Source organism: Heteronotia binoei, chromosome 18 (genome assembly GCF_032191835.1).
Source record: "Heteronotia binoei isolate CCM8104 ecotype False Entrance Well chromosome 18, APGP_CSIRO_Hbin_v1, whole genome shotgun sequence".
Taxonomy (NCBI): Eukaryota; Metazoa; Chordata; class Lepidosauria; order Squamata; family Gekkonidae; genus Heteronotia; species Heteronotia binoei.
The window spans coordinates 16,331,662-16,354,928 of NC_083240.1; the positions used below are offsets into that span (position 1 = coordinate 16,331,662).

Below are 23,267 nucleotides of genomic sequence, written 5' to 3' on the forward strand. Positions count from 1 at the left end.
TCCCCTACCCTACACTGGCTCTCTTCTCCTTATTAGCATATCTCTTGAGAGCCAGTTTGGCGTAGTGGATAAGTGCACGGACTCTTATCTGGGAGAACCGGGTTTGATTCCCCACTCCTCCACTTGCACCTGCTGAGATGGCCTTGGGTCAGCCATAGCTTTCATAGAAGCTTTTCCTTGAAAGGGCAGCTGCTATAAAAGCACTCTTAGCCCCACCTACCTCACAGGGTGTTTGTTGTGGGGGGTGGGAAGGTAGAGGAGATTGTGACCGCTCTGAGATTCAGAGTATAGGGCGGGATATAAATCCAAAATCGTCTTCTTCTCTCTGTTGCTCTCAGAGCTAGCAGTTCTTGGTCAGAGCATGTCACTGTGTTATGGAGGTGTGAGGTCAATTGGTCGGGGAATCTATATATTCCCTTCCACGTACACACATACAACCACACATACATATATTCCCCCACACGTACACACATACAACCTACAGTCTATCAAGGTGCAACACATCTCTTTAGAGGGGAAGAAACCTGAAAGACACTGCTCTTTGGAACTACTCTTCTCTGACAAAATAGCCCTGCATCTGTTGATTTCCTAACATGATTTCTATATGCACGACACTAACCCCTCTGGTACCCACGTGAGGCTCTTTAATATCTTCTCCATACATATCACATGCAAATAGGGTTGTTCCACCCTCCCCCCCCCCCCCCAACACAGTGAAATGGAGTTCTGGAACCTCGTCATGGAAACAAAGTTCTCCAAAAAAAAGTTTAAAAGTTCACCAGGGGCACCTATGTGTTTCTCCTTCAATTTGGAGCCAGTTTGGTGTAGTGGTTAAGTGTGCAGACTCTTATCTGGGAGAACCGGGTTTGATTCCCCACACCTCCACTCGCAGCTGCTGGAATGGCCTTGGGTCAGCCATAGCTCTGGCAGAGGTTGTCCTTGAAAGGGCAGCTGCTGTGAGAGCCCTCTCAGCCCTGGCCATCTCACAGGGTGTCTGTTGTGAGGAAAGAAGATAAAGAAGATTGTGAGCCGCTCTGAGTCTCTGATTCAGAGAGAAGGGCGGGGTATAAATCTGCAGTCTTCTTCTTCCCTCTTGAGAGTTCTGTCACCTCTTTTTCCAGAAAAAAAAATGCCCTACATACAAAGAAAGAAGTTAGCAGCCCTGCTGGTCAAAGAATAAAATCCAAAAATAAAGCACATAGTCCACACTTAATACTTTTTATTAGTTTAGTTTATTCAGTTTATATTCCGCCCTCCCCGCTGAAGCAAGCTCAGGGCGGCCCACAATGCAAGGCAACCAAACTAGGCCCAACCAAATGACACAGCGTGGGAGCCTTTCAGTTGAATTCACTTACAAAACCATTTTGCATCTTCTCTCCACACAGGAAGCTCTTTTAAGATCGTCAGGGCCGTGCTCTTTGGAACCCCAAAAGCAGAACTGTGTTTGTTAATAATTAAGCCAGTGCCCTAATTAATAACTTCTTTACAACCCTAGCTTATTTGGAATAGAACGATTTCCCCTCTTTCCTCCTGGGGAAAGCTCTCTTCCTTTGGGGCACCTCCAGAATTTCCAAAAAAAGCACTTCACTTGCCATACGAAATGGAGCTTGTGCACATCCATCAACTTATCCCGGCCTTCCTTCTCTCCCCCCAACCCACTTCTGACCCTGACCTCCGAGCAGAGCCGTGTCTGCCGGACGGTAATTGAAAATACCGAAAATCCCTGTTGGCCTGTCTGTGGCCAGTGGTAACCAGACTCCCAGGGAAGAGCGTTCAGTGGAGGTTTGGAAGAGAGTCCTGAACCCCCACCCCCCCAACCCCCAGCTGCTCTTTCCTTGTTGCGCCGGCTCATTCCTTCATGCTCCTGGGGGAGCCCAGGTTCTCTGGGCTTTGCTGCCGCCTTGGCGACTCGACACGAGTTGCGGGGATTAATGTGATCAGAGATGGATTCTGCTGGTGGTAACCCAACCCCGGCGGCTGGACCGGAGCAGCAAGGAGCTCTTTGATTACTCCAGGATGGGGGGGGGCAGAGGGGCTTCTGTGGCGGTTGTTGGTGGCAGGGGGATGGGGGGGGGAAGCGAGATTGACTGCAGACCTGGCAGCTGACGGAAGGAAGGGAGGGAAGGGAAGCAAACGGTAAAATGGGTTGGTGCCGGTGTGGGTGGCAAGCTTGAAAGGGAAATCCGAGATGGGCCGTGGTGGTTTCACGGCTGGCATGTCAGTTGGCTTCCCCCTCCCTGACCCACCCACAATGAGATGAACAGCGGTTTGCCAGTGCGATGGCTAGAGGCAGGGAAGGGGAGTTATTGGGGTCTTCTATCCCCCACTCCCGTAGTCCTGCATTCTTATTCCTGCCAGTCTGTGTGGTCAAAGGATTGTCGGCTGCTGCTCTGTCATTGTGCTAAAGCATGAGTTTGCAACCGGGTTGCCTCGTCCATACCGGAAAATTCAGCCGTGGATTGTTGGTATCACACAACTGGATTGCCTTGAGACTCTGAGACTCAGAGGTGGGATATAAATCCAATATAATTTTCTTCTTCTTCTTCTCTTCCTCCTCCTCCTTGCAGGAAAATATGGTCACGGATTACCGCTCTAGCACAACCTTGTCACTCAAGGAAATCCAGATTTGAATTATTGCTAAAGAACAACAAGGTTGCTTTGTCTGCACAGGAGAATCTGATCAGGGATTATTGCTACAGCACAACTGGATTGTCTTGTCCACTCAGGGAAATCCAGCTGTGATGCTGTAGCACAGCTGGATTGTCTCATCTGCTTGGGGGAATCCAGCTGTGGACTCTTGCTTCAGCACAACTGGGGCAGACATTAACTATCCCTAGTTAGTGAAGTGGTCCACCTTCAAACAGTTACACTAGATAACATTAGTTTAACGGAACCGCGGGTTCACGCCATCTTTGAACTGGGCTGGGGAGAGCAGCAAATATGTCTAAGGAGGGGACTAAACCAAGACCCATAACCATTGCATGCAAATCAGTAGAAAAAGTACACCGATTCTTGAGTGAATAGTCTCATAATATTGTATCTATCAGTTTCAATCCAGTACAAAAGACACAATATACATTTTACAAAAGTTGACATCAAAACCACATATACACTAGATAGATGGGTAGATAGATGGGCGGGAGGATGGATGGATGGATGGATGGATGGATGGATGGATGGATGGATGGACGGACGGACGGACATGCAGACAGACAGACAGACAAGGTCCCCTAGCAAGCTTCCATGGCATGAGTATGGATTCAAACCAGGGTCTTCTAGATACCATTCCAACACTCTTAACCACCACACCATAATGCTTGTTAACATATTCTTAGCTGGTCTGGTTGACTCTTGGGTTTGTTGAGAATCTAGATTTTATTGCTGTTTTATCTTATTGTGAGATGCCTTGGGCACTTGCTTGTTGTGGAGAGACAGCACACAAATTTTAAATTAATAACAAATGCCCCATGTGCCACTACTACGGCAGCCCTTGTCACTTCCTGGTGACTGCAGCAGAAGAAATCAAGGGGTTGAGTAAATCCTTTATTATTAATTCCTGACCCCAAAGCATTTCACTTATGGCTTCATCAGGGAATCTATTATAATCAAGGGAATATAAATTGAAAATAGTCATAAAATATTCATAAATGCATTGATTGTATAATCCATTCTTCCAGAAATAATAATAATAATAGCAGCTTTACTCAACACCTGGATTTCTTCTGCTGCTTCTACTGCTAGTGTGGCCTTGACTTCTTCACTTCCTGCTGACAACCATTTTTTTTCCCTTTAGTCAGGGGAAACCACCACACCATGGTGGCTACAGTTGAAAAAAGCTTGTGTTCCATTTCTACCCTACCTTTGTTCTGTTGGCCCTCTCAAAGTGAGGCATATCAGGATTCTCAGAACAACAGCTTTCCATCCAGGCACCAAAGAGACCCACAGCCATAAAGTTTCTTCCTTCTCCCTCCTCCCTTTTATCCTCACAAGAACCCTGCGAGGTAGGTTAGGCTGAGGGAGAATGACTTGGCCCAGAGACACCATGTGAGCTTCCTGTTAGCATGAGGATTTGAGCCCAGCAGGGGGTGGGGCTAGGTAGTGCTGCCAAGCTCCCACTGGGGGCGGGGGATCTCCCAGTTTGGGAGGCCCCAACCCATTGGCAGAGAGGAGGCCGCCAGGGGGATCCCCACCCTGAAGAACCCTGTTGCCATGCAGCATGTGCAGTACGATGATGTCACCCAGAAGTGACATCATCGTGCCAGGCATGTCATGTGGGGAGATGCTCTAGGAATCACAGTGAAACTCTATGGTGCCATAGAGTTTTACCATGATTCCTAGAGTGTCCCCTGTGTGACATGCCCGGGGTGCTGATGCCACTTCTGGGTGATATCATCACGCCATGCATGCTTTGCATGCTTAAAGTCCCCCACCGCAGCATCGGAGGGACTTGACAACCCTAGGTTGGATGATGTGCCCCCTAACCATACCCTGAGACCAAAATGTCTCCCCCAAATCCTGGGGTCAGACATCCATTCCCTAGGAATCAACCCATCCCTTAGTGCCTATGTGCACAAAGAGAAGGCTGGATGTAACAGTGCATTTCCCCAGGTTCAAGTAATTCTGCTGTTGGGACATGATTTCTAGGACTCGCTCCTCCTACAGCAGCCTGAAATACACCCCCAAGTCCTGCTTCTGAGGGAGAAAGGGACCCCACACACACAAACACCCCAAACAATTCAGGCTGCCACGGATGGGAGATGCATAAAAGTTTCACTCTGCAAGCAGAAGTCTGCCTGGATCCGACCCTGCTCCGGATCCAACCCACGCTTTATTACAGGCGCACAGCCCTATTAATCATAAGACTAGGTAACCTCCCCTCCCTCCTCTCGCCCCCTCACCCCACGGGAGCCACAAAGCCCCCGCAGAAGAAGCCTTTTGTTCTTTCATTTGCCTGACACAAATTCTCCATCGTCTGACGGATCCCCACTGAGCCGTGTCAATTTTATCATAATGAATTGCCGTGAGCATTAGACGGCAGTTTCCACAATTACCGCTTATTTCCGAGATACCCGACACCTCTCTGACCCGGATTGCTTGTCGTACTGAGCTTCCCCTGTGCTTTGGGGGTGGGGGAGGCAGCGGAGGGCTGGGGTGGGCCGTGCTCCATCCAGGAGGTGCAGGGGTCCAGCCGGGTCAGGAGAGCGGATGCACAGCACAAAGGCAAGTCAGGCGTGGTGATTGACGGCCTTCTGTAGCGAGAACGCTGATGGCAGAGGCGTTCACTGGATGGGAAAGATTCCCTGGCTTGGCTGGCTGCAAGTGTGAAGAGCCGGTAGGGAAACCAGCTTATCCTCACCACCAAGAGTGCCAAAGGGCTTGGGAAGGAGACGTCACTATTACTGGTCAATGGTACCTAGCCTAAAAATTCCTCTGCGCAGGCCTGAAGGGTATCCACATCCACAACCCACAACATACCAAGTCCTGCAGCGATGGGCAAGGGGCGAAACGGCAGGTGGAAGATGCCACTGGAAGCCGCAGTCCCGATCCTGCATGTAGGCGGTTCAGGGTATTGGTCGCCTGATGCTGACCCGGAGACGAAAGCATTTTTCGGCAGCACCCTGAACGACCAAGCAGCCTTATTTAGGGACAGCACTGCTTGCTCCGTATGGAGAGGGGCCTAGAAAAGGTGGCTTAAACAAAGCTCGTCTCCTCCCCCCCCCAGTTGGCTAGCCGCGGTCAACGGGCATCCTTACTTGCGGTCGAAGAATCGCACTGCTACAGCACCAACCCCAAATCAGACTTTTCCCTGCAGCCACTGTGGCCGGACCTGCCTGTCCCGCATTGGTCTTGTCAGCCACCAGCGAGCCTGCAGCAGACGTGGACTACTGCACCCTTCTTAAATCTTTGTTCGCGAAGTCAAGCCGAGAGCGAGAGAGAGAGGTACCTAGCTAAGTCTCCCACATCATGCCTAAGCACAGGGCTTTTTTTGTCGCAGGAACTCCTTTGCATATTAGGCCACACACCCCTGATGTAGCCAATCCTTCAAGAGCTTACAGGGCTTTTCGTACAGGGCCTACTGCAAGCTGCAGGAGGATCGGCTCCATCAGGGGTGTGTGGCCTAATATGCAAAGGGGGCTTCTGCTATAATCCCACCCCTACTTACCTCATCCAAACCCCACTTCTCTCCTAAGCAGCTTGCAACATTTCCTTTCCTTCCTACATTTTACGATCACAACAGCTCTGCGAGGTAGGTTAGGCTTGAGGGTGTGTGATTGGCCCAAGGTCACCCAGCGGACCCACCTACCATGGCGTAGGGATCCAAAACCTGGCTTTCTGAGATTTTAGTCTGGTATCCCAACACCACACCGTGCTGGCTGGCTGCAGTTTCTTTTCTCTTGTCAATTTCTGTCAATTTCGTTTCGTAAAAGGCAGGCTTTTGGGATGACCCAGGAGTGCTCATACAGGGCAGAAGTAGGACTGCGTGTCACAATTGTCTAGACAGCATTGAGTCAAGGACAGATTGCCAGCTCTTCCCTGCCCACTGTGGGGGTTGAATCAAGGCTGGCCCTGCCACTAGGCCATCGCCTGGGGTGCTGGACTTCTGGGAGCGCCAAATTGGGCGCCCCCATGTGAGTCGGTGATGCTGTCAGTGCAGGGGAGGGGGGCCAGAACGTAGACCAGCCTAGGGCGCCAGACAGTCTAGGGCTGGCCCTGGGCTGGGTTGTCGGATCCAGGCTGGGGAACTCCTGGAGATTGGAGGATGGAGTCTGGGCAGGACAGGGACTTCAGCGGGGCACAGTGCCATACATCCCACCTTCCAACGCAGCCGTTTTCTCCAGGGGAACTGATCTCTGAAGTCTGGAGATGAGCTGTAATTCCAAGTCTGGTTTACGTGGATTGCAGGAGGGGAGGGGGATTCAACTGTTGGAAGGACGTAAGAGGTGCCGTGCTGGATCAGACCCCAGGCAACCGAGTCCAGCTTCTTTCTCACAGAGAACATACAGATGCTCCTAGAAAAAAACAACAATCAAAGATTGAAGCCCTTCCCCCTGTTTCCCTGCCACCAGGGCTTTTTTTTTTTTTGTAGCAGGAACTCCTTTGCATATTAAGCCACACGCCCCTGATGTAGCCAATCTTCCTGGAGTTCACAGTAGGCCCTGTACCAAGAGCCCTGTAAGCTCTTGGAGGATTGGCTACATCAGGGGTGTGTGGCCTAATATGCAAAGGAGTTCCTGCTACAAAGAATGCCCTGCCTGCCGCCCCCTCCAAGCATCTAGTATTAATTTAACAACACCCATGCGTGGAATACGGAGGAACCATTCACCATCATGCCTAATAGCTATAGGACAGGGGTCCCCCACATGCTGCATGTGGGCTCAGTGGTGCCCTCCGACACCTTTCTTGGCCCCTACTAGAAAGTGAGTAGGGCCAGCTGGGGCTTTCGCCCACCAAGGCTTCTGATTGGCCATTGTGGTTTTGATTGGCTGTGCAAAGTATTTAAAATGTTGCCACGGTAGCAACTGCCACTGCGGCATGAGGGTCTTCGCTGTGTGATTGAGGGTAAGCAGCGGCAGCCATTTTGTGGCTGGCTCCGCCTCCCGCGACAGCCATTTTACAGCAGCCGTTTGGGGGCTGCACCCACCACACTGTGCCAGAAGGCTCAAAAAGATCGGGGAACCCCTGCTATAGAGAGATCCCCTACTCCGTAAACTGGCCTATTGTCCTTTTAAACTAGTGGCCGTATCCACTTCTTGAGGCCTTAAGGTGAAACACGCATTGCATGAAGAAGGACTTTCTTTTCTGTCTGTTTTGGAATGAACGACTATTGATTTCTTTGGCTCACACCGCACCTTCCAGTTCTGGTATTATGGAAGCTCTGAAAACAAGGAGGAAGGGAGTTGAATTTTGTACGGTAGCTCTCTAGCACTAAAACGACACAGACACAGCAACGTCATTACAGTGCCGGCACTAGTCTGCAGTCGCTGGCCATATATGGCTTGTTTGCTTGGCAGTTCACGCCAAACCCGATGACAGCCTTGAGATGTTTTGTCCGGCCGAGGGAGAGCGGAGGAGCAATATCTCGATTTCTCAAGAGTCTGGCTCACGTTTCTGTATCCCTGGTGAGGAATTCAGAGACCGGAGGGTCATTGATCGCTTTCGATGTTTCCCTTTGCCTCTTGCAGCCCCTTCGGCCGTGTCCATCATGCACCAGGTGAGCCGGACCGTGGACAGCATCACCCTCTCGTGGTCACAGCCAGACCAGCCCAACGGAGTTATCCTGGACTACGAGCTTCAGCACTACGAGAAGGTACCAGGCTGGGAGGGGCAACGGCAGAGGTTGGGCACTGCTTGAAGACAGCAGGGTCTGAGCACTGGTACCACAGGGCGCCCTGCTTGGCAGAGCTGCCCATCCAGCGGCCCAGCAGCACTTCTGTCCCTGTCACCAGAAGTGCTATTTATTCGTTTGAAACTTTTATATGCCACCTTTCCACCTGAAATAGGGTGCCCAAGTGTTAGGGCTACCATAGAAGGAGGAACTAGTGCTAACTCTGCTTTGCGCAGAGCCACCCAACTTGGTGCCCTTGGGTGCCACGGTGCCTGCCAACATCTTTCCCACCAAGTGTTTTTAGACAGTGGGCTGTGCAGATTAAAACTCAGGCTGTTAAATGGAGCTTCTGCCTTAGATGTTGAAGTTACTATGAGAGTTATGCATGACTTCACTCCCTGGTATTTTGTGGTTGGCTCTGGCCTCCGTGGCAGCCATTTTTGTTGTTACGCCCATCACCATATGCCAGAATTCAAAAGGTGCCCACAGGCTCAAAAAGATGGGGGGGGGGGGGGGGCGCTGCTTTAGCAGCTGATGGCCAGTGTTCCCTCTGAGCTGAGTTAGCCTGAGCTAGCTCACAGATTTTTAGCCTCCAGCTCACACATTTTTGTCTTAGCTCAGGAAGGATGACCCCAGAGCACACTAATTTATGCGGTAGCTCACAACTTTAATGCCAGTAGCTCACAAAGCAGAATTTTTACTCACAAGACTCGGCTTAGAGGGAACACGACGGCCTGCTCTAATTTCATTTTCAAGACTCTGGGCGAGTTCTTGATGGGTTACCCTTGTGTGGGCACGCAGATCCCAGACTACCAACTGGATGGCAGGTTTGCTACACCGTGGAAAACTCAAGGAAAGGGAAGGATAAGGTCACTGAGATCACACTGCAGAATCTAAAGCCATCATTTGCTGCTGTAGTGCCAGTTTGGTGTAGTGGTTAAGTGTGCGGACTCTTATCTGGGAGAACAGGGTTTGATTCCCCACTCCTCCACTTGCACCTGCTGGAATGGCCTTGGGTCAGCCATAGCTCTGGCAAAGGTTGTCCTTGAAAGGGCAGCTGCTGTGAGAGCCCTCTCAGCCCCACCCACCTCACAGGGAGGAAGGTAAAGGAGATTGTGAGCCACTCTGAGATCCAGAGTAGAGGGCGGGATATAAATCCAATATCTTCTTCTACCTCACAGGGTGTCTGTCGTGGGGGAGGAAGGGAAAGGAGATTGTGAGCCACTCTGAGACTCTGAGATCCAGAGTAGAGGGCGGGACATAAATCCAATATCTTCTTCTACCTCACAGGTTGTCTGTTGTGGGGGAGGAAGGGAAAGGAGATTGTGAGCCGCTCTGAGACTCTGCGATCCAGAGTAGAGGACGGGATATAAATCCAATATCTTCTTCTTCCTCATCTTCTAGTGTTCGATTTAACAGCAAATTTGGCTCTTTTGGATTCCCATTTGCTCCCCTTTTTTTGGGGGGGGGGGGGTTCAGGAGGTATAGATTGTCAGGAAGAAGAATCCCGTTCCCAAAATAGTAGCCAAAGAGGGAAAACTGTCCTGGCTGTGGATAGCAAAGGGATCCTCTTTTCCACTAATTGAAGTCAAAATCTCAGGATTTTGGTGGGGCGCATTTGGAATGGATTTCCTGGAATAGAAAGGAATCAAATTGTTAACAGGATGGAACCTTCAGACATGCGATCATGCCTGATAAAAACCCATAGCTGGGTCTGTGACTGTTGGTGGAGTGGGAAGGCAGTGACTTGGCATCAAAGACCCCCTGTATGTCAACTTGGTAGTGAATGAAGGGATCCCGGTTTCCTACAGCTGTGCCATGGAGTGTTCAGGAAATCAGATGGGTTTGCGGCTCAAAATTTTAAAGGCCTAATTTTCCCAATATCAGATAAAGCTGTAAACTTAGGTCACATGCACGCACGCATGAAGCTGCAGATCGTGGGCCCGTTGAGGCTAGTATTGTCTGCTCAGACTGGCAGCAGCCCTCCAGGGTCTCAAATGGAGGTCTTTCCCATCACCTACTGCCCGATCCTTTTTAAACTGGAGGTGCCGGGGATTGAGCCTGGGACCTTCTGCACGCAAAGCAAAGACTCTGCCACCGAGCCACAGCCTCTTCCCCAAGATGTGATGGAATATTGTTCCATAAAACAAAGAAATGCTCCTTTCACATTAAAAAAAAGAGACCACGTTACCTCTCTCGAGCTTTCTGTGGTTCAGAGTCCTCCCCCTCTGTATGGATTTGCAAGCCCTCGTCTGCAGTGTGACATTTCACTGCCTAGACACAGACATTCCTCCTCCTCGGCTCTTTGTAAGAACTAGGCCAGAAAACAGCTGTGTGATTGGCATCTCCTCTCAGAGCTGCTCAAAGTTACAGAGCTCGCTACTGGGGAAGAATATGGTACAGTCAAAGTGAATGGCTGTCAATGAAAGACAGGCATTACTACCTCAGGTAGGCTTTTGATGCGGCGAGCGATGTGTGTGCATCCGTAGGAGGGGTGGGCCTAGGGCTGCTGACCTCCAGGTGAGGGCTGGGGATCTCCTGGAATGACAGAAGACAACAGAGATCAATTCCCCTGGGTAAAGTAGTGGCTTCGGAGGGTGGTCTCTATGGCATTCTACCCCACTGAGGTTCCTCCCCTCCCCAAACCCACCACCCAAGCTTCATGCCCAAATCCTCAGGTATTTCCCAAAGAGGGGCTAGCTAACTGGTACCCATTTATTAAAGAGTCCTTCCAAAATTATCCTCATCCAGATTTCTCCCCAAACTTTCCAGTTTCCAATGTAAAACTGACGTATTAGAAATGAGGAACCCATCTTTTTCTTTGAATGTTCTAATTTTGTACCACACCCAGGGAGGAGGGACAGTAGCTCAGTGGTGCAGCATCTGCTCGGCCTGCCGAATGTCCCAGGTCCAATCCCCGTTATCTCCAGTTAAGCACAGGGTGATATGAAAGGCCTCCACCTGACACCCTGGAGAGACTCTGCCAGTCTGAATAGACAACCCTCACCTTGATGGACCAAAAGTCTGATTCAGTATAAAACAGCTTCATGTGTTTAGGCTCAACATTCCTTTAGGGTGGGGCCGTGGCTCAGTGGGAGAGTCTCTGCTTGGCCTGCAGAAGGTCCCAGGATCAATCCCCAGCATCTCCAACTTAAAAAAGAGAGAGAGAGGTCAGGGAGTAGGTGATGTGGAAGATTTTCTGAGGCCCTAGAGAGATGCTGCAATATGAGTGGACAGTACTGACCTTGATGGACCAGTGGCTGGATTTGGTATGAGGCAGCTTTTAGCTCCTGCATAGCTTTTTCATTCTAGTAGCATGACATGCACACGTGCAATGACTAAACACTGCCAAAAAAGCGAGTTTGATGCATTTGTGCGCATGTTGCATAAAGATTTTTTTGTGCAGTGTTTTCCCTCCTGCACAGAAACACACACCTGCATCAGTATAGCACCACACAAAAAGAATCCCTTATACACAAAAAGAATCCCTTATACATAATCTCATACACATACATACACAAAAAGAATCCCTTATACATAATCTCACCAAAATTGCTTTTTTTGCAGGCTTTTCGCAATGGGCACACACCCATTGGGAACATAAACAGGGAAAAGGCTGTAGTGAACAGAAGAGGTGGATCCTGCGGCAAACTGCATGCTCCAGATCCAATGTTCGAAATTCTCCTGATTAAACTTCAAACTGGAGAGTGGCAGTCCATGTAAAAAGAAGTGGGAGAGAGTGACCATTCCTACCTGAGTTGAGCACTAAGTCTTTATCACTCCGCAGTAGGGCTTGTTGCGGGAGATTCCTTGCAGGGAAATCCAGAGCTGGTTGTCCTAGTGTCATGGGCCCAGTGGGCAGTGGTTTTCTCTGGCTCCCCCTAGAGGGCACTCATCTGGTTCTCTGCCTTATAATGCCTGATCTCTGTAGCTTGTAATAAGGTAAGGTAAGACTGGAACAGCCATGGACGTTTCAGAAAAGCTCCACAAAAGTCAGGACTTTTTTTTGTAGCAGGAACTCCTTTGCATATTAAGCCATACCTCTCTTATGTAGCCAATCCTCCAAGAGTTTACAGGGCCTGCTGTAAGCTCCAGGAGGATAGGCTACATCAGGGGTGTGTGGCCTAATATGCAAAGGAGTTCCTGCTACAAAAAAAAGCCCTGACAAAAGTGTTCATTGGTCCTCACTGGAGAGCCCCTGTTCATCAGCCATCCCTGGACAGAAATTTCCCCCTGCAGTTCTCATCAATGATTTTGTACCTGAACGCACCCGAGTATGCCAGAACTGGAATTCTGGCATACTTATTGAGACTCTTGCATCAGACAGAGCCCCCGTTAGCATTTTCTTTGGAGCCAGCCTCCTCTGAGTTCCTCTTGGGCTGCCACGTGATAAGAGGCTTTCAATGTCTCTCCCGCAGGGAACCTGTTTGAAATGGGAAAACTGAAAATTACTATAAACGTATGTGTTAAATTTTATTGGGAAACATTGATACAGTTTTGAAGAGCGTCCCTGGGAGCCGTTCAAAAGAGAAGGGGAGGCGAGCCAATACATGCCCCCCTTATCAGGGACGGACGCTGCATGATTCTCAGCTGCCTGCAGCTTCTCCCTGGAATTTTTAGAAAGCAAAATATGACCACAAAGATCACTTTTTAAAGTGGGAGACCAGCGTGATTGAGAAGGGAAAGGGGGCTTCTTGCCAGTTTGGTGTAGTGGTTAAGTGCACGGACTCTTATCTGGGAGAACCGGGTTTGATTCCCCACTCCTCCACTTGCACCTGCTAGCATGGCCTTGGGTCAGCCATAGTTCTTGCAAGAGTTCTTTTCCAAAAAGAGTTCTTTTCCAAAGGAAGTAGAGAAAGAAGTACTTTTCTCCCTTTCTCACAATACAAGAACTCATGGGCATTCGATGAAATTGCTGAGCAGACAGGTTAAAACGGATAAAAGGAAGTACTTCTTCACCCAAAGGATGATTAACATGTGGAATTCACTGCCACAGGAGGTGGTGGTGGCCACAAGCATAGCCACCTTCAAGAGGGGTTTAGATAAAAATATGAAGCAGAGGTCCATCAGTGGCTATTAGCCACAGTGTGTGTGTGTGTGTGTGTGTGTAAATTTTTTTCCACTGTGTGACACAGTGTTGGACTGGATGGGCCATTGGCCTGATCTAACATGGCTTCTCTTATGTTCTTATGAAAGGCAGCTTCTGGGAGAGCCCTCTCAGCACCACCTACCTCAAAGGGTATCTATTGTGGGGGAAGGAGATAAAGGAGATTGTAAGCTGCTCTGAGAATCTGAGTCAGAGAGAAGGGCGGGGTATAGATCTACAGTCTTCTTCCTCCTTTGCATTTGGCAATTTTACCATCTAACACTCTCTCTGCTGTTTTTTGCATTGTGTAAGATTGGAGGAAGGTTGTTTTAAGGGGGGGGGGGGGAAGTGCCAGAAGGAAAAGAATTAATAAGAAGGGAAGCCAATGTAACAGAAAGAACAAGACTTCAGCAGTCTCCCATTTCTGTCTTTCCTCCTTCATTGACTTAGTTGACCTCAGCCAAGTCACTCTCTTCCATCTGCAGATTCAAATAACAGTACAGGCAGGGTTGCCAACCTGCAGGTGAGGCCTGGAGAACTCACAGAGTTGTCATTGATGTACAGACTGCATAGATCAGTTCCCCTGGAGAAACTGGCTGCTTTGGAGGGCAGACTTGATGGCATTCTACCTCCACGAAGGTCCCTCCCCTCCACAAAACCTGCCCTCCCCAGAGTCCACTCCTAAGTCTCCAGGAATTCAGTATCAAACCTGGAATGAATTCGGCATTTCATTTGCCTCCAGGAATTCCCCAGACTGGAGCTGGCAACCCTAAATACATGTTTGTTGCCTGTCTTATGACAGTATAATGTGCATGAAACACATTATAAGTCCTGTATGGAAATTAAATATGACTAAGAAGATCTCCGTGGCGCAGAGTGGTAAAGCTGCAGTACTGCAGACGAAGCTCTCTGCTCAGTCACAACCTGAGTTCGATCCCAGCAGAAGCTGGGTTCAGGTAGCCGGCTCCAGATTGACTCAGCCTTCCATCCTTCCGAGGTCGGTAAAATGAGTCCCCAGCTTGCTGGGGGGGGGGGAAGTGTAGATGACTGGGGAAGGCAATGGCAAACCACCCCGTAAAAAAAGTCAGCTGTGAAAAGGTCGTGATGCGCCGTCACCCTAGAGTCAGAAACGACTGGTGCTTGCAGCTTTTTTAAAGAAGACTTCATTCACTTCCAGTCTTCTGAGGCCCTTTGGAGACTGTGGTTGAGGATAGTGGGCCCAATTCGGAACCCCCGCCCCTTCTCTGTCTTCACTCAAACAGGCTTCATCTCTATATGGGGACTGCAACCCGTTCAAACCAGACTGATGGGATTCAGGAGGCAGGCAGAAATCAGGAGGCGGGCAGCGTGCGAGAGGGTCTCTTGCACACAGGCAATTCCCCCACGGAAGAGAAACATAGTAAATGCTGAAATTGGAAGGGAAGGGGAATGTATGGGGGTGGGGGAGTGAAGCTAATTAAAATACTATGATTAAACGAAGCCACAAACGTCCCCCCCCCCAACACCAAATGACAGAGGAAAGGGCGAACCCCCTCTTCCCTCCTAGTGACCTATTTTTGCTTCCCAATTGTCGAGGGGGGAGGACCCACCATTATTCAGGCTGATAAATAGGTCCTGACCTATATCACATAGAGCGGAGCCCTTTTCCCACTCGGCTTGGCCCCCCTCCCTATGGACAATCGGGCATGGTAAGCTGAGCACCAGTGCTGGGAAAAGCTGCTCCGTTGAAGTCTCTTGGATCACTCTTGTTTAAGTAGTTGTTAACCTTCCCAAAGAAGAAAGAGGATTCCCCTGTATAGAAGCCAGGCTGACTCCTCAACAAGAGGGCTTATCCCTAAGCGTGTTCAATCACCATACCATACCAAACCTTTAATGGCATAATAGATTCAGATAAAAATACACAGAATATAAAAATTTAAACATTGGAGATAAAATCAAGATAAAACCGAGCTTAAAGATGCATTCAAACATGGTCAGAATTAAATTTAAGGATGTCAGCCAGAAATTTTGCCACAGCCTCACTAACCACCCCCTCAGTATCACTCAATAAATAATAACAGGGTGGCAGAATAGACAAATCTGGAGAAAAAGAAAGCTTGCCAAATAAATCTTTACGGAGGTTATGGTATAAAGAACAATCAAGCAATATATGCTGGATTGAGTCAGGGGTATTTGCTCCACAGGAGCAAAGTCTGTCGGCTAAAGGGACTCGCTGATATCTCCCTTGTAAAACTTTGGAGGGAAACGCGTTTAGTCTAGCCAACATAAGTGCCCTGCGATGACTTGGAGTGGTTAGGTCTGATAGATGATTGGGCATTTTGCCACAAAAAGCATAAAGACCTAAGGAAGCTGGAGAGCAAATATAAGGGTCAGTTGGCCGTAATTTCGTATCCTCCGAGTCTCAGTTTAATACATCTGAAGATATATGACTCATCATTCTTCTATAAATGACAGTCACTGCTCGGCTTACCGGGGCTTCCGCCAGTTGTTCCCCCCCAAAAAAGAAAGAGAAAAAGAAGAGAAAAACAGCCGTTGGGCTCTGTGCGGATGCATGACTTCCAGATCCAACCTACTGCGCAGAGTTCCCAGCAATTCCTAGAGCTACCCATTATTGCTTCCAGGTTGTACCGTGATGTGAAGCCAGGATGTCAGTAACATCACTTCCTCCCAGTATCCTTTTCATTAGAGATGCCCTGAATTAAACCCGGGATCTTCTGCATGTCAAGCAGATGTTCTACAACTGAGTCATACTCCCTCAGTCGGGGGAGGGGGGGAAACAAAAAAAAATTGGTATTCATGAAGGCAGTGATGCCATTTAGAATGTCTATAACAAACAAATGTCATCTGGATCATCTTCACCCAAAGGGTGATTAATACATGGAATTCACTGCCACAGGAGGTGGTGGCAGCTGCAAGCATGGCCAGCTTCAAGAGGGGATTGGATAAAAACATGGAGCAGAGGTCCATCAGTGGCTATTAGCCACAGCGTATTGTTGAAGCTCTCTGTCTGGGGCAAGTGATGCTCTGTATTCTTGGTGCTTGCGGGGGGCACAGTGGGAGGGATTCTAGTGTCCTGACCCCACTAATGGACCTCCTGGTGGTGCCTGTTGTTGTTTTTTTGGGCCACTGTGTGACACAGAGTGTTGGACTGGAGGGGCCATTGGCCTGATCGAACATGGCTTCTCATGTTATATTTTTATTGTCCTGGCCAAAAGGCTCATTTTTAAACCAATCTTTATAAGATGGCTGCAGGAAAATTCTTGTGTCTTTGAGGGCTTGGCCATCCTCTGCCCTCAGGTATCAGAAAGGGATGAGCCAATGCTCTTCTCTTGTGGTCCTTTCTTGCACTCCCAGGGGAATATCGATCACGACTTTGGAGTCAAGACAGAATTTTCCTCCAGACCACATTGGCTGAGGGATGCTGGAGTTTCTCTTGCCTTCTTCTGGGCATAGAGCAGGGGTTACTGGGGGATTAAAGAGTGGGGAGTGAAGGTAGTTGCTGATTTCCTGCCTTGTACAGGAGGTTGGGCTAGATGAGGTGCCTTCCAGCTCTAGGGTCCCATGTCAACTGGTGTTTGTTTCTGTGGCAGGATCTGAGCGAGTTCAACGCCACGGCGGTTAAGAGCCCCACCAACACTGTCACAGTGCAGAACCTCAAAGCTGGCACCATTTACGTCTTCCAGGTGCGGGCACGCACGGTGGCGGGCTACGGGCGCTACAGTGGCAAAATGTACTTCCAGACCATGACGGAAGGTGAGAACCAGGCGCACATAATAAGACATGCTGAAGCCCTAAGCTATGTCAAGTTTGAGAGCCCCTATAGCAGGGCTGGCCCAACCGTGGCTTGGGAGCCACATTAGGCTCTTTTGCACATATTGTGTGGCTCTTGAAGCCCCTCCCTCCCATCAGCCAGGTTGGAGAAAGCAATTCTCTCTTTAAATCGCTTCTTCAAGCCAAGCCAGCTAGCAGCTTGGAGAATGCATTTAAAGCTACGGTTGTCCTTCCTTCCTTCCTTCCTTCCTTCCTTCCTTCCTTCCTTCCTTCCTTCCTTCCTTCCTTCCTTCCTTCCTTCCTTCCTTCCTTCCTTCCTTCCTTCCTTCCTTCCTTCCTTCCTTCCTTCCTTCCTTCCTTCCTTCCTTCCTTCCTGGTGTAGTGGTTAAGTGCGCGGATTCTTATCTGGGAGTACCGGGTTTGATTCCCCACTCCTCCACTTGGACCTGCTGGAATGGGTTAACCATAGCTATCGCAGGAGTTGTCCTTGAAAGGGCAGCTGCTGTGAGAGCCCTCTCAGCCCCACCCACCTCACAGGGGGGAGGAGATATAAGAGATTGTAAGCCGCTCTGAGTCTCTGATTCAGAGAAAAGGGCGGGGTATAAATCTGCAGTCTTCTTCTCCTTCCTTCCTTCCTTCCTTCCTTCCTTCCTTCCTTCGTTCCTTCGTTCCTTCCTTCCTTCCTTCCTTCGTTCCTTAGTTCCTTTGTTCCTTAGTTCCTTCGTTCCTTCGTTCCTTCCTTCCTTCCTTGCGGCCCTCAAACATCTGATGTTTATCCTATGCGGCTCTTAGGTTAAGCAATTTTGGCCACCCTTGCCCTATATAGCATCACCCCCATAATATGATAATTTAATCATTTACTTTTTGGCAAAGAGACCTCTTACAGTGTCAGCCCTAAACTAAGCTTGTGCATAAATCCAGCTCTATGGATAGCTTCCCTGGGGTAAAGGAGGCTGGATTTGGCTGGGGCCAGCACACTCATCAAGCCTTAACGCTCGCCTCATTCCTCCCCCCCCCCCACAGCCGAATATCAAACCAGCATCCAGGAGAAGCTGCCGCTTATCATCGGCTCCTCGGCCGCAGGGCTGGTGTTCCTCATCGCCCTGGTCGTCATCATCTTGGTGTGCAACAGGTAGGGAAACTGGGAGGGCTACGGAGAAGGGGGTGGGGTCAAAGCCAGACTAGACACTGCAAGAGAGGTGAAGCGGCGGCTGCTGCCTGGCCCTCTTTGCCTCCTCGGTGCATTGTGCCTGGAGAATGAAAACAATGTCACAGGGGAAAAGAGGCCGTGGCGGACGGTGTCTCTTTTGTCGGCTCCTGCAGGTTGCAAAGGGGGAAGATAGGTTGGGGGGGGCAAAGGGAACAGAGTCTGTCTCTGCAGCATGTGTGCATGTGCAGAGCAATGCCTCTCTGGTTCTAGTTCTCATTGTGGCTGCATGTGAGGCATGAGCATGCACCCAGCCTTGTAGGAGAGGGAAGGGCTGGGGGGGGGGGCTGCCAGGAAGGGAAAGGGGGTTGGGATATGCTCTTTTTCTGGGCTGAGAGTTGAAGCCCAGCCTTGCCCCCCTCCCCTGCTCTGCTAGTCCATCTGCCTCCCGCTCAGCCCGGTGCTCTCCTTCCAGAAGACGAGGATTTGAGCGCGCAGATTCCGAGTACACCGACAAGCTGCAGCACTACACAAGCGGCCACAGTACGTACTCTTCGACCGGCCAGGGGGAAGCGGAGGGGGGGTGTTCCCTGGTTTTCTTCTGCACCTTTCCCCCTCGCTCCTTTGCAGTCCTGTATTACCAGCTAGTCCTGACCTGAACGGCCTGGGCTAGCCCTATCTAGTTAGGTCTCAGAAAATGAGCATGGTTAGTACTCGGATGGGAGACCGCCAAGGAATCCCAGGGCCAGGATGCAGAGGGAGGCAATGGCAAAACCACCTCTGAATGTCTTTTGCCTTGAAAACTCTATAGCAGGGGTGTCAAACATGTGGTCTGGGGGCCGAACCAGGCCCTCGGAGGGCTCCTAGCAGGCCACTGAGCAACTGGCTGTCATTTGTTTCCTTCTCCCCCTCTCTTGCTTCCTTCCACATAACAGCTTGTTTTGCAAGGCTTGCTCAATCACACAGCAGAGCTACTGAGCCAAGCCCTTCTATTGGCTGAGACTCCTCCCCCTCCTGGTCCTTTGGGGAAGGAAGGAAAGAGCCAGAGCTTCCTTTGCCCACTTCCCTGAATCCCATGGGAGAAATACCAAGAAAGCACTTTTAAGACTGAGTGTTAATATTTTAAGGATGTTTTAGGTTTGTTTAAAATAAAATCTTTAATTGTGTTGGTCTGTGTCCTTTATAAAGTTTATATTTCTGCTACCTAATCTTCAATAGGTACACACATGGCCCAACCTGACATGTCCCGGCCTGACATGGTCTCCTTTATTTCAGATTCGGCCCTCATAACAAATGAGCTTGACACCCCTGCTCTGTAAGGTCAACATAAGTCAGCTGCAACTTGACCACTCAGGGAATCAATAAATAAATGTCCAGCCTGCCTCCTGCCTTCTCCATTTTTCTGGAAAAGCACCAGTCGAGGCTAGGTATCTTCTGGAGCCCCTGTCCCACTTTGCTTTGGAATCCTACTTTATCCTCTGGGAAGCCAGATTCTCTCACGCTGAATACCTGTTTGTTATCCAGATCAGCTAAACCCATCATTCCATCGGTTCTCTGCCTATTGGGACATTTTTTGATGTTCCGAGAGAGACAGAGAAAGAGACAGAGAGAGAGAGAGACAAATGATATGCGGTGCTGAGAATCTGTGGTCAGATCCCCTTATATGTGTTTTAACAGTAATATCAGTCTGGCTACAGTGTTTGAGAAGAGGACAACTCATTCTTAAGCTTGTGTGCCACTTCCCTGATCAAAATTAGAAATATTGCCATGAGCCCCAGAAAGGTAAAAAGACAGTTTATATTGTGCCTGTCTTTTTCCCTGCTAGGGCAGAAAACAGCTTCCGGGTAAGGCAGTTTTCATTTGGAGAACCAAGGAGGCAGGAACGTTAACCACCCCTTTCACCAGTCTCACTGCCCTGGTCTATCACTTTCCCCTTCCTCTAGGGTCCAGTGTTGGTTGACCTAAGATTCCCCACCTTATGGAACATCTAAATAGCAAAATCTTTGTAAAAAAGTTTCTGGATCATGCCTGATTACTGATAGTATGTGGATATAGCCATAGGGAACACACCACTCTGTTATCCAGTGGTACCTTTGAGGCATAGATTTGTGCAGTCTCATCACAGCACCAGTGCAAATGCTCAAGAGTTTGAAAGTTAGGTTTGGGCCAGGGAGACCTGAGTTCAGGCCTTGGCTTAACCATGAAGCTCAGTGGCTCAAGCCGTTGTGTTGTTAACCGAAGCTATCTCTCAGGGCTGCTGTGAGAGGCAAATGGGTTAATGTTCAGCATTAACGCTGTCCCATGCTTCTTGGAAGAAGGGTGGGGGGTGCACATGTAAGTAATAATCAGCTCTGCCCTTTCCCACTTCCGAGTAGTGACCCCCGGCATGAAGATTTACATTGACCCTTTCACCTACGAGGACCCCAACGAAGCTGTCAGAGAGTTTGCAAAGGAAATCGACATCTCGTGCGTCAAAATCGAGCAGGTGATTGGTGCGGGTAAGTCCTTTGGTCTCCTCCTTCTTGCTACCCAGATGGGAGGAGCATACATTGATTGGCTGGTCAAAAAGGGGGAATGGCTACCCCAGGACCAACCCAAAGAAGGCTTCACCTGCCTCTAGGTGGCTCTGAATGAAAAACGTTGGATGAATAGATGGGGATTTTGTCTTGACTTCAAGGTGAGCTAAGAAGAGGCAGGGCCAAAATGCTGAATTAGACACCCTTGGGCCTCTGTGATCAGGGCGTGGCTAAGCAGGTGCTCTTATCTCCACGCTCTCTCATTGGTTGTCCACCCCAGGGGAGTTTGGCGAGGTGTGCAGTGGCCACTTGAAGTTGCCCGGCAAGAGGGAAAGCTTTGTGGCTATCAAGACCCTGAAGTCTGGCTACACCGAGAAGCAGCGTCGGGATTTCCTGAGCGAGGCCAGCATCATGGGCCAGTTTGACCACCCCAATGTCATCCACCTGGAGGGGGTGGTCACCAAGAGCACCCCAGTCATGATCGTGACGGAGTTCATGGAGAACGGCTCGCTAGATTCCTTCCTGCGGGTATGCCACAAATCCCGTTCTCTCTCTCTTTTTCTCTCTCGCACTCCCCTCAATTATGAGACTGGATGATTGGCCTTAGCCTACTGGATGTCTCAGCAATAGTTCTTTTTACAGCAAGGAACAAAACCACAAACAAGCTGGTGTACTTGAAGGAACACCCTCACCCATAGCGCCCAGCCCGCTAGTTGAGATCCCCTTCCAGCCACCATCTCTGCACCTTTGCCTGCAGAGGTGAAGCCTGGAGACGGGACCTTTTTGGTGGTGGTACCTTACCTCTGAAATTCTCCCCTTGAGGCTCAACCGGCTTCCCTATTTTCCTTTAGGCCTCAGACCAAAATATTTTTCTTCAGCCAGAGTTTTAACCTCAAGGGGCCATCATTTTAAGCTATGGTTATGGTCTGCCTCTAGCCCAATGGCTGTTCTTTGACAGGTTTTTACTGCTTGGGTTCATGTTGATATTAATGGGATGGATTTTTTTGTTCTATTGTTTTTCTTGTGCCTTGAGCGGGTCTCTGGAGAGGCAGCATATAATATTTTCTAAAGAAATACATAATGAGCCATGAGTGTCAATGAAATAAACAAAAGGACCCATGAGCTGCAGGGAGGGCCTATGAGTAGAAGCTTTGCTGTTTGATCCTTGCTATTTCCAGCTATGGCATCTCACAGAGCAGGAGCGGCCAAACTTGCTTAATGTAAGAGCCGCATAGACTAAATGTCAGATGTTTAAGAGCTGCAAAACATAAACATCAGTTGATAGCTGCAAGACAGGGAAGGAAGGAAGGAAGGAAGGAAGGAAGGAAGGAAGGAAGGAAGGAAGGAAGGCAAATAGATGGGAGGAGGAAGGAGAGGTGGAAAGAAAGCAACTTTAAATGCATTCCCCAAGCCACCAGCTGGCTTGGCTTTGACAAGTGATTTAGAGAGATAAATGCTTTCTCGAAGCTGGCCGATGGGGTGGTGAGGACTTGGAGAGCCACCCAACATGTGTGAAAGAGCCACATGTGCCTCCCGAGACACAGTTTGGCCACCCCTGTCATAGAGCAAGTGAAGGAAGAAACCTTGAACATATGAAGCTGCCTTCTACTGAATCAGACCCTCGGTCCATCAAAGTCAGTATTGTCTACTCAGACTGGCAGCGGCTCTCCAGGGTCTCAAGCTAAGTTTTTTTATGCCTACTTGCCTCGACCCTTTTTTAGTTGGAGATGCCGGGGATTGAACCTGGGACCTTCTGCTTACCAAGCAGATGCTCAACCACTGAGCCACCGTCCCTCCCTTGACGAGTCATGGAATAGTACCAAGGTCAGTAACGTCTACGTCGACTGGCAGCTGCTGTCCAGGGTCTCCGGTAGAGAGGTCTTTCACATCACCTCCTGCCTGATCCTTTTAAGTGGAGATGCCAGGGATCGAACCTGGGACCTTCTGCATGCCAAGCAGAGGCTCTTCCAGTGAGCCACAAGTATAGGGCCACTTTATGTATTCCTATGGATTATCACAGTCATCTGGTGGTTGTGCCAACAAGGAGCTACAGCCTAGTAGAAAAGCTTCTATTCAACTCACATGTGATCCCTGCTTGCTTTTCCTCCCCTCAGCAAAACGACGGGCAGTTTACAGTGATCCAGCTGGTGGGTATGTTGCGGGGCATCGCCGCTGGCATGAAATACCTGGCTGACATGAACTATGTCCATCGTGACCTGGCAGCACGCAACATCCTGGTCAACAGCAACCTCGTCTGCAAGGTCTCCGACTTCGGCCTCTCTCGCTTCCTGGAAGACGACACCTCGGATCCCACCTACACCAGCGCTTTGGTAAGAGGCGGGGAGGAAGGCCTTTCCAGAGGGTCCCTGTGAAAGACAGCAGAGAGCTTATGAGTCGCTAGTAGGGTTGCCAACTCCAGGT

General features: G+C 49.6%; 1 protein-coding gene across 6 annotated transcripts in view; it reads left to right on the plus strand.

Annotated features, from left to right (window-relative positions):
* The window catches only part of EPHB2 (EPH receptor B2), a 159,405-nt gene that overhangs the window by 122,461 nt on the left and 13,677 nt on the right, over positions 1-23,267 (plus strand). The window contains exons 6-12 of one of the 6 annotated variants that reach the window (XM_060259166.1): positions 8,184-8,308; positions 17,003-17,165; positions 18,207-18,315; positions 18,767-18,873; positions 20,703-20,828; positions 21,127-21,374; positions 22,961-23,176. In XM_060259166.1, the coding sequence (XP_060115149.1) occupies positions 8,184-8,308; positions 17,003-17,165; positions 18,207-18,315; positions 18,767-18,873; positions 20,703-20,828; positions 21,127-21,374; positions 22,961-23,176 (1,094 nt within the window). The remainder of the gene's footprint in view (positions 1-8,183; positions 8,309-17,002; positions 17,166-18,206; positions 18,316-18,766; positions 18,874-20,702; positions 20,829-21,126; positions 21,375-22,960; positions 23,177-23,267) is intronic. The other 5 variants (XM_060259167.1, XM_060259168.1, XM_060259170.1 and 2 more) reach the window with 5 other exon arrangements.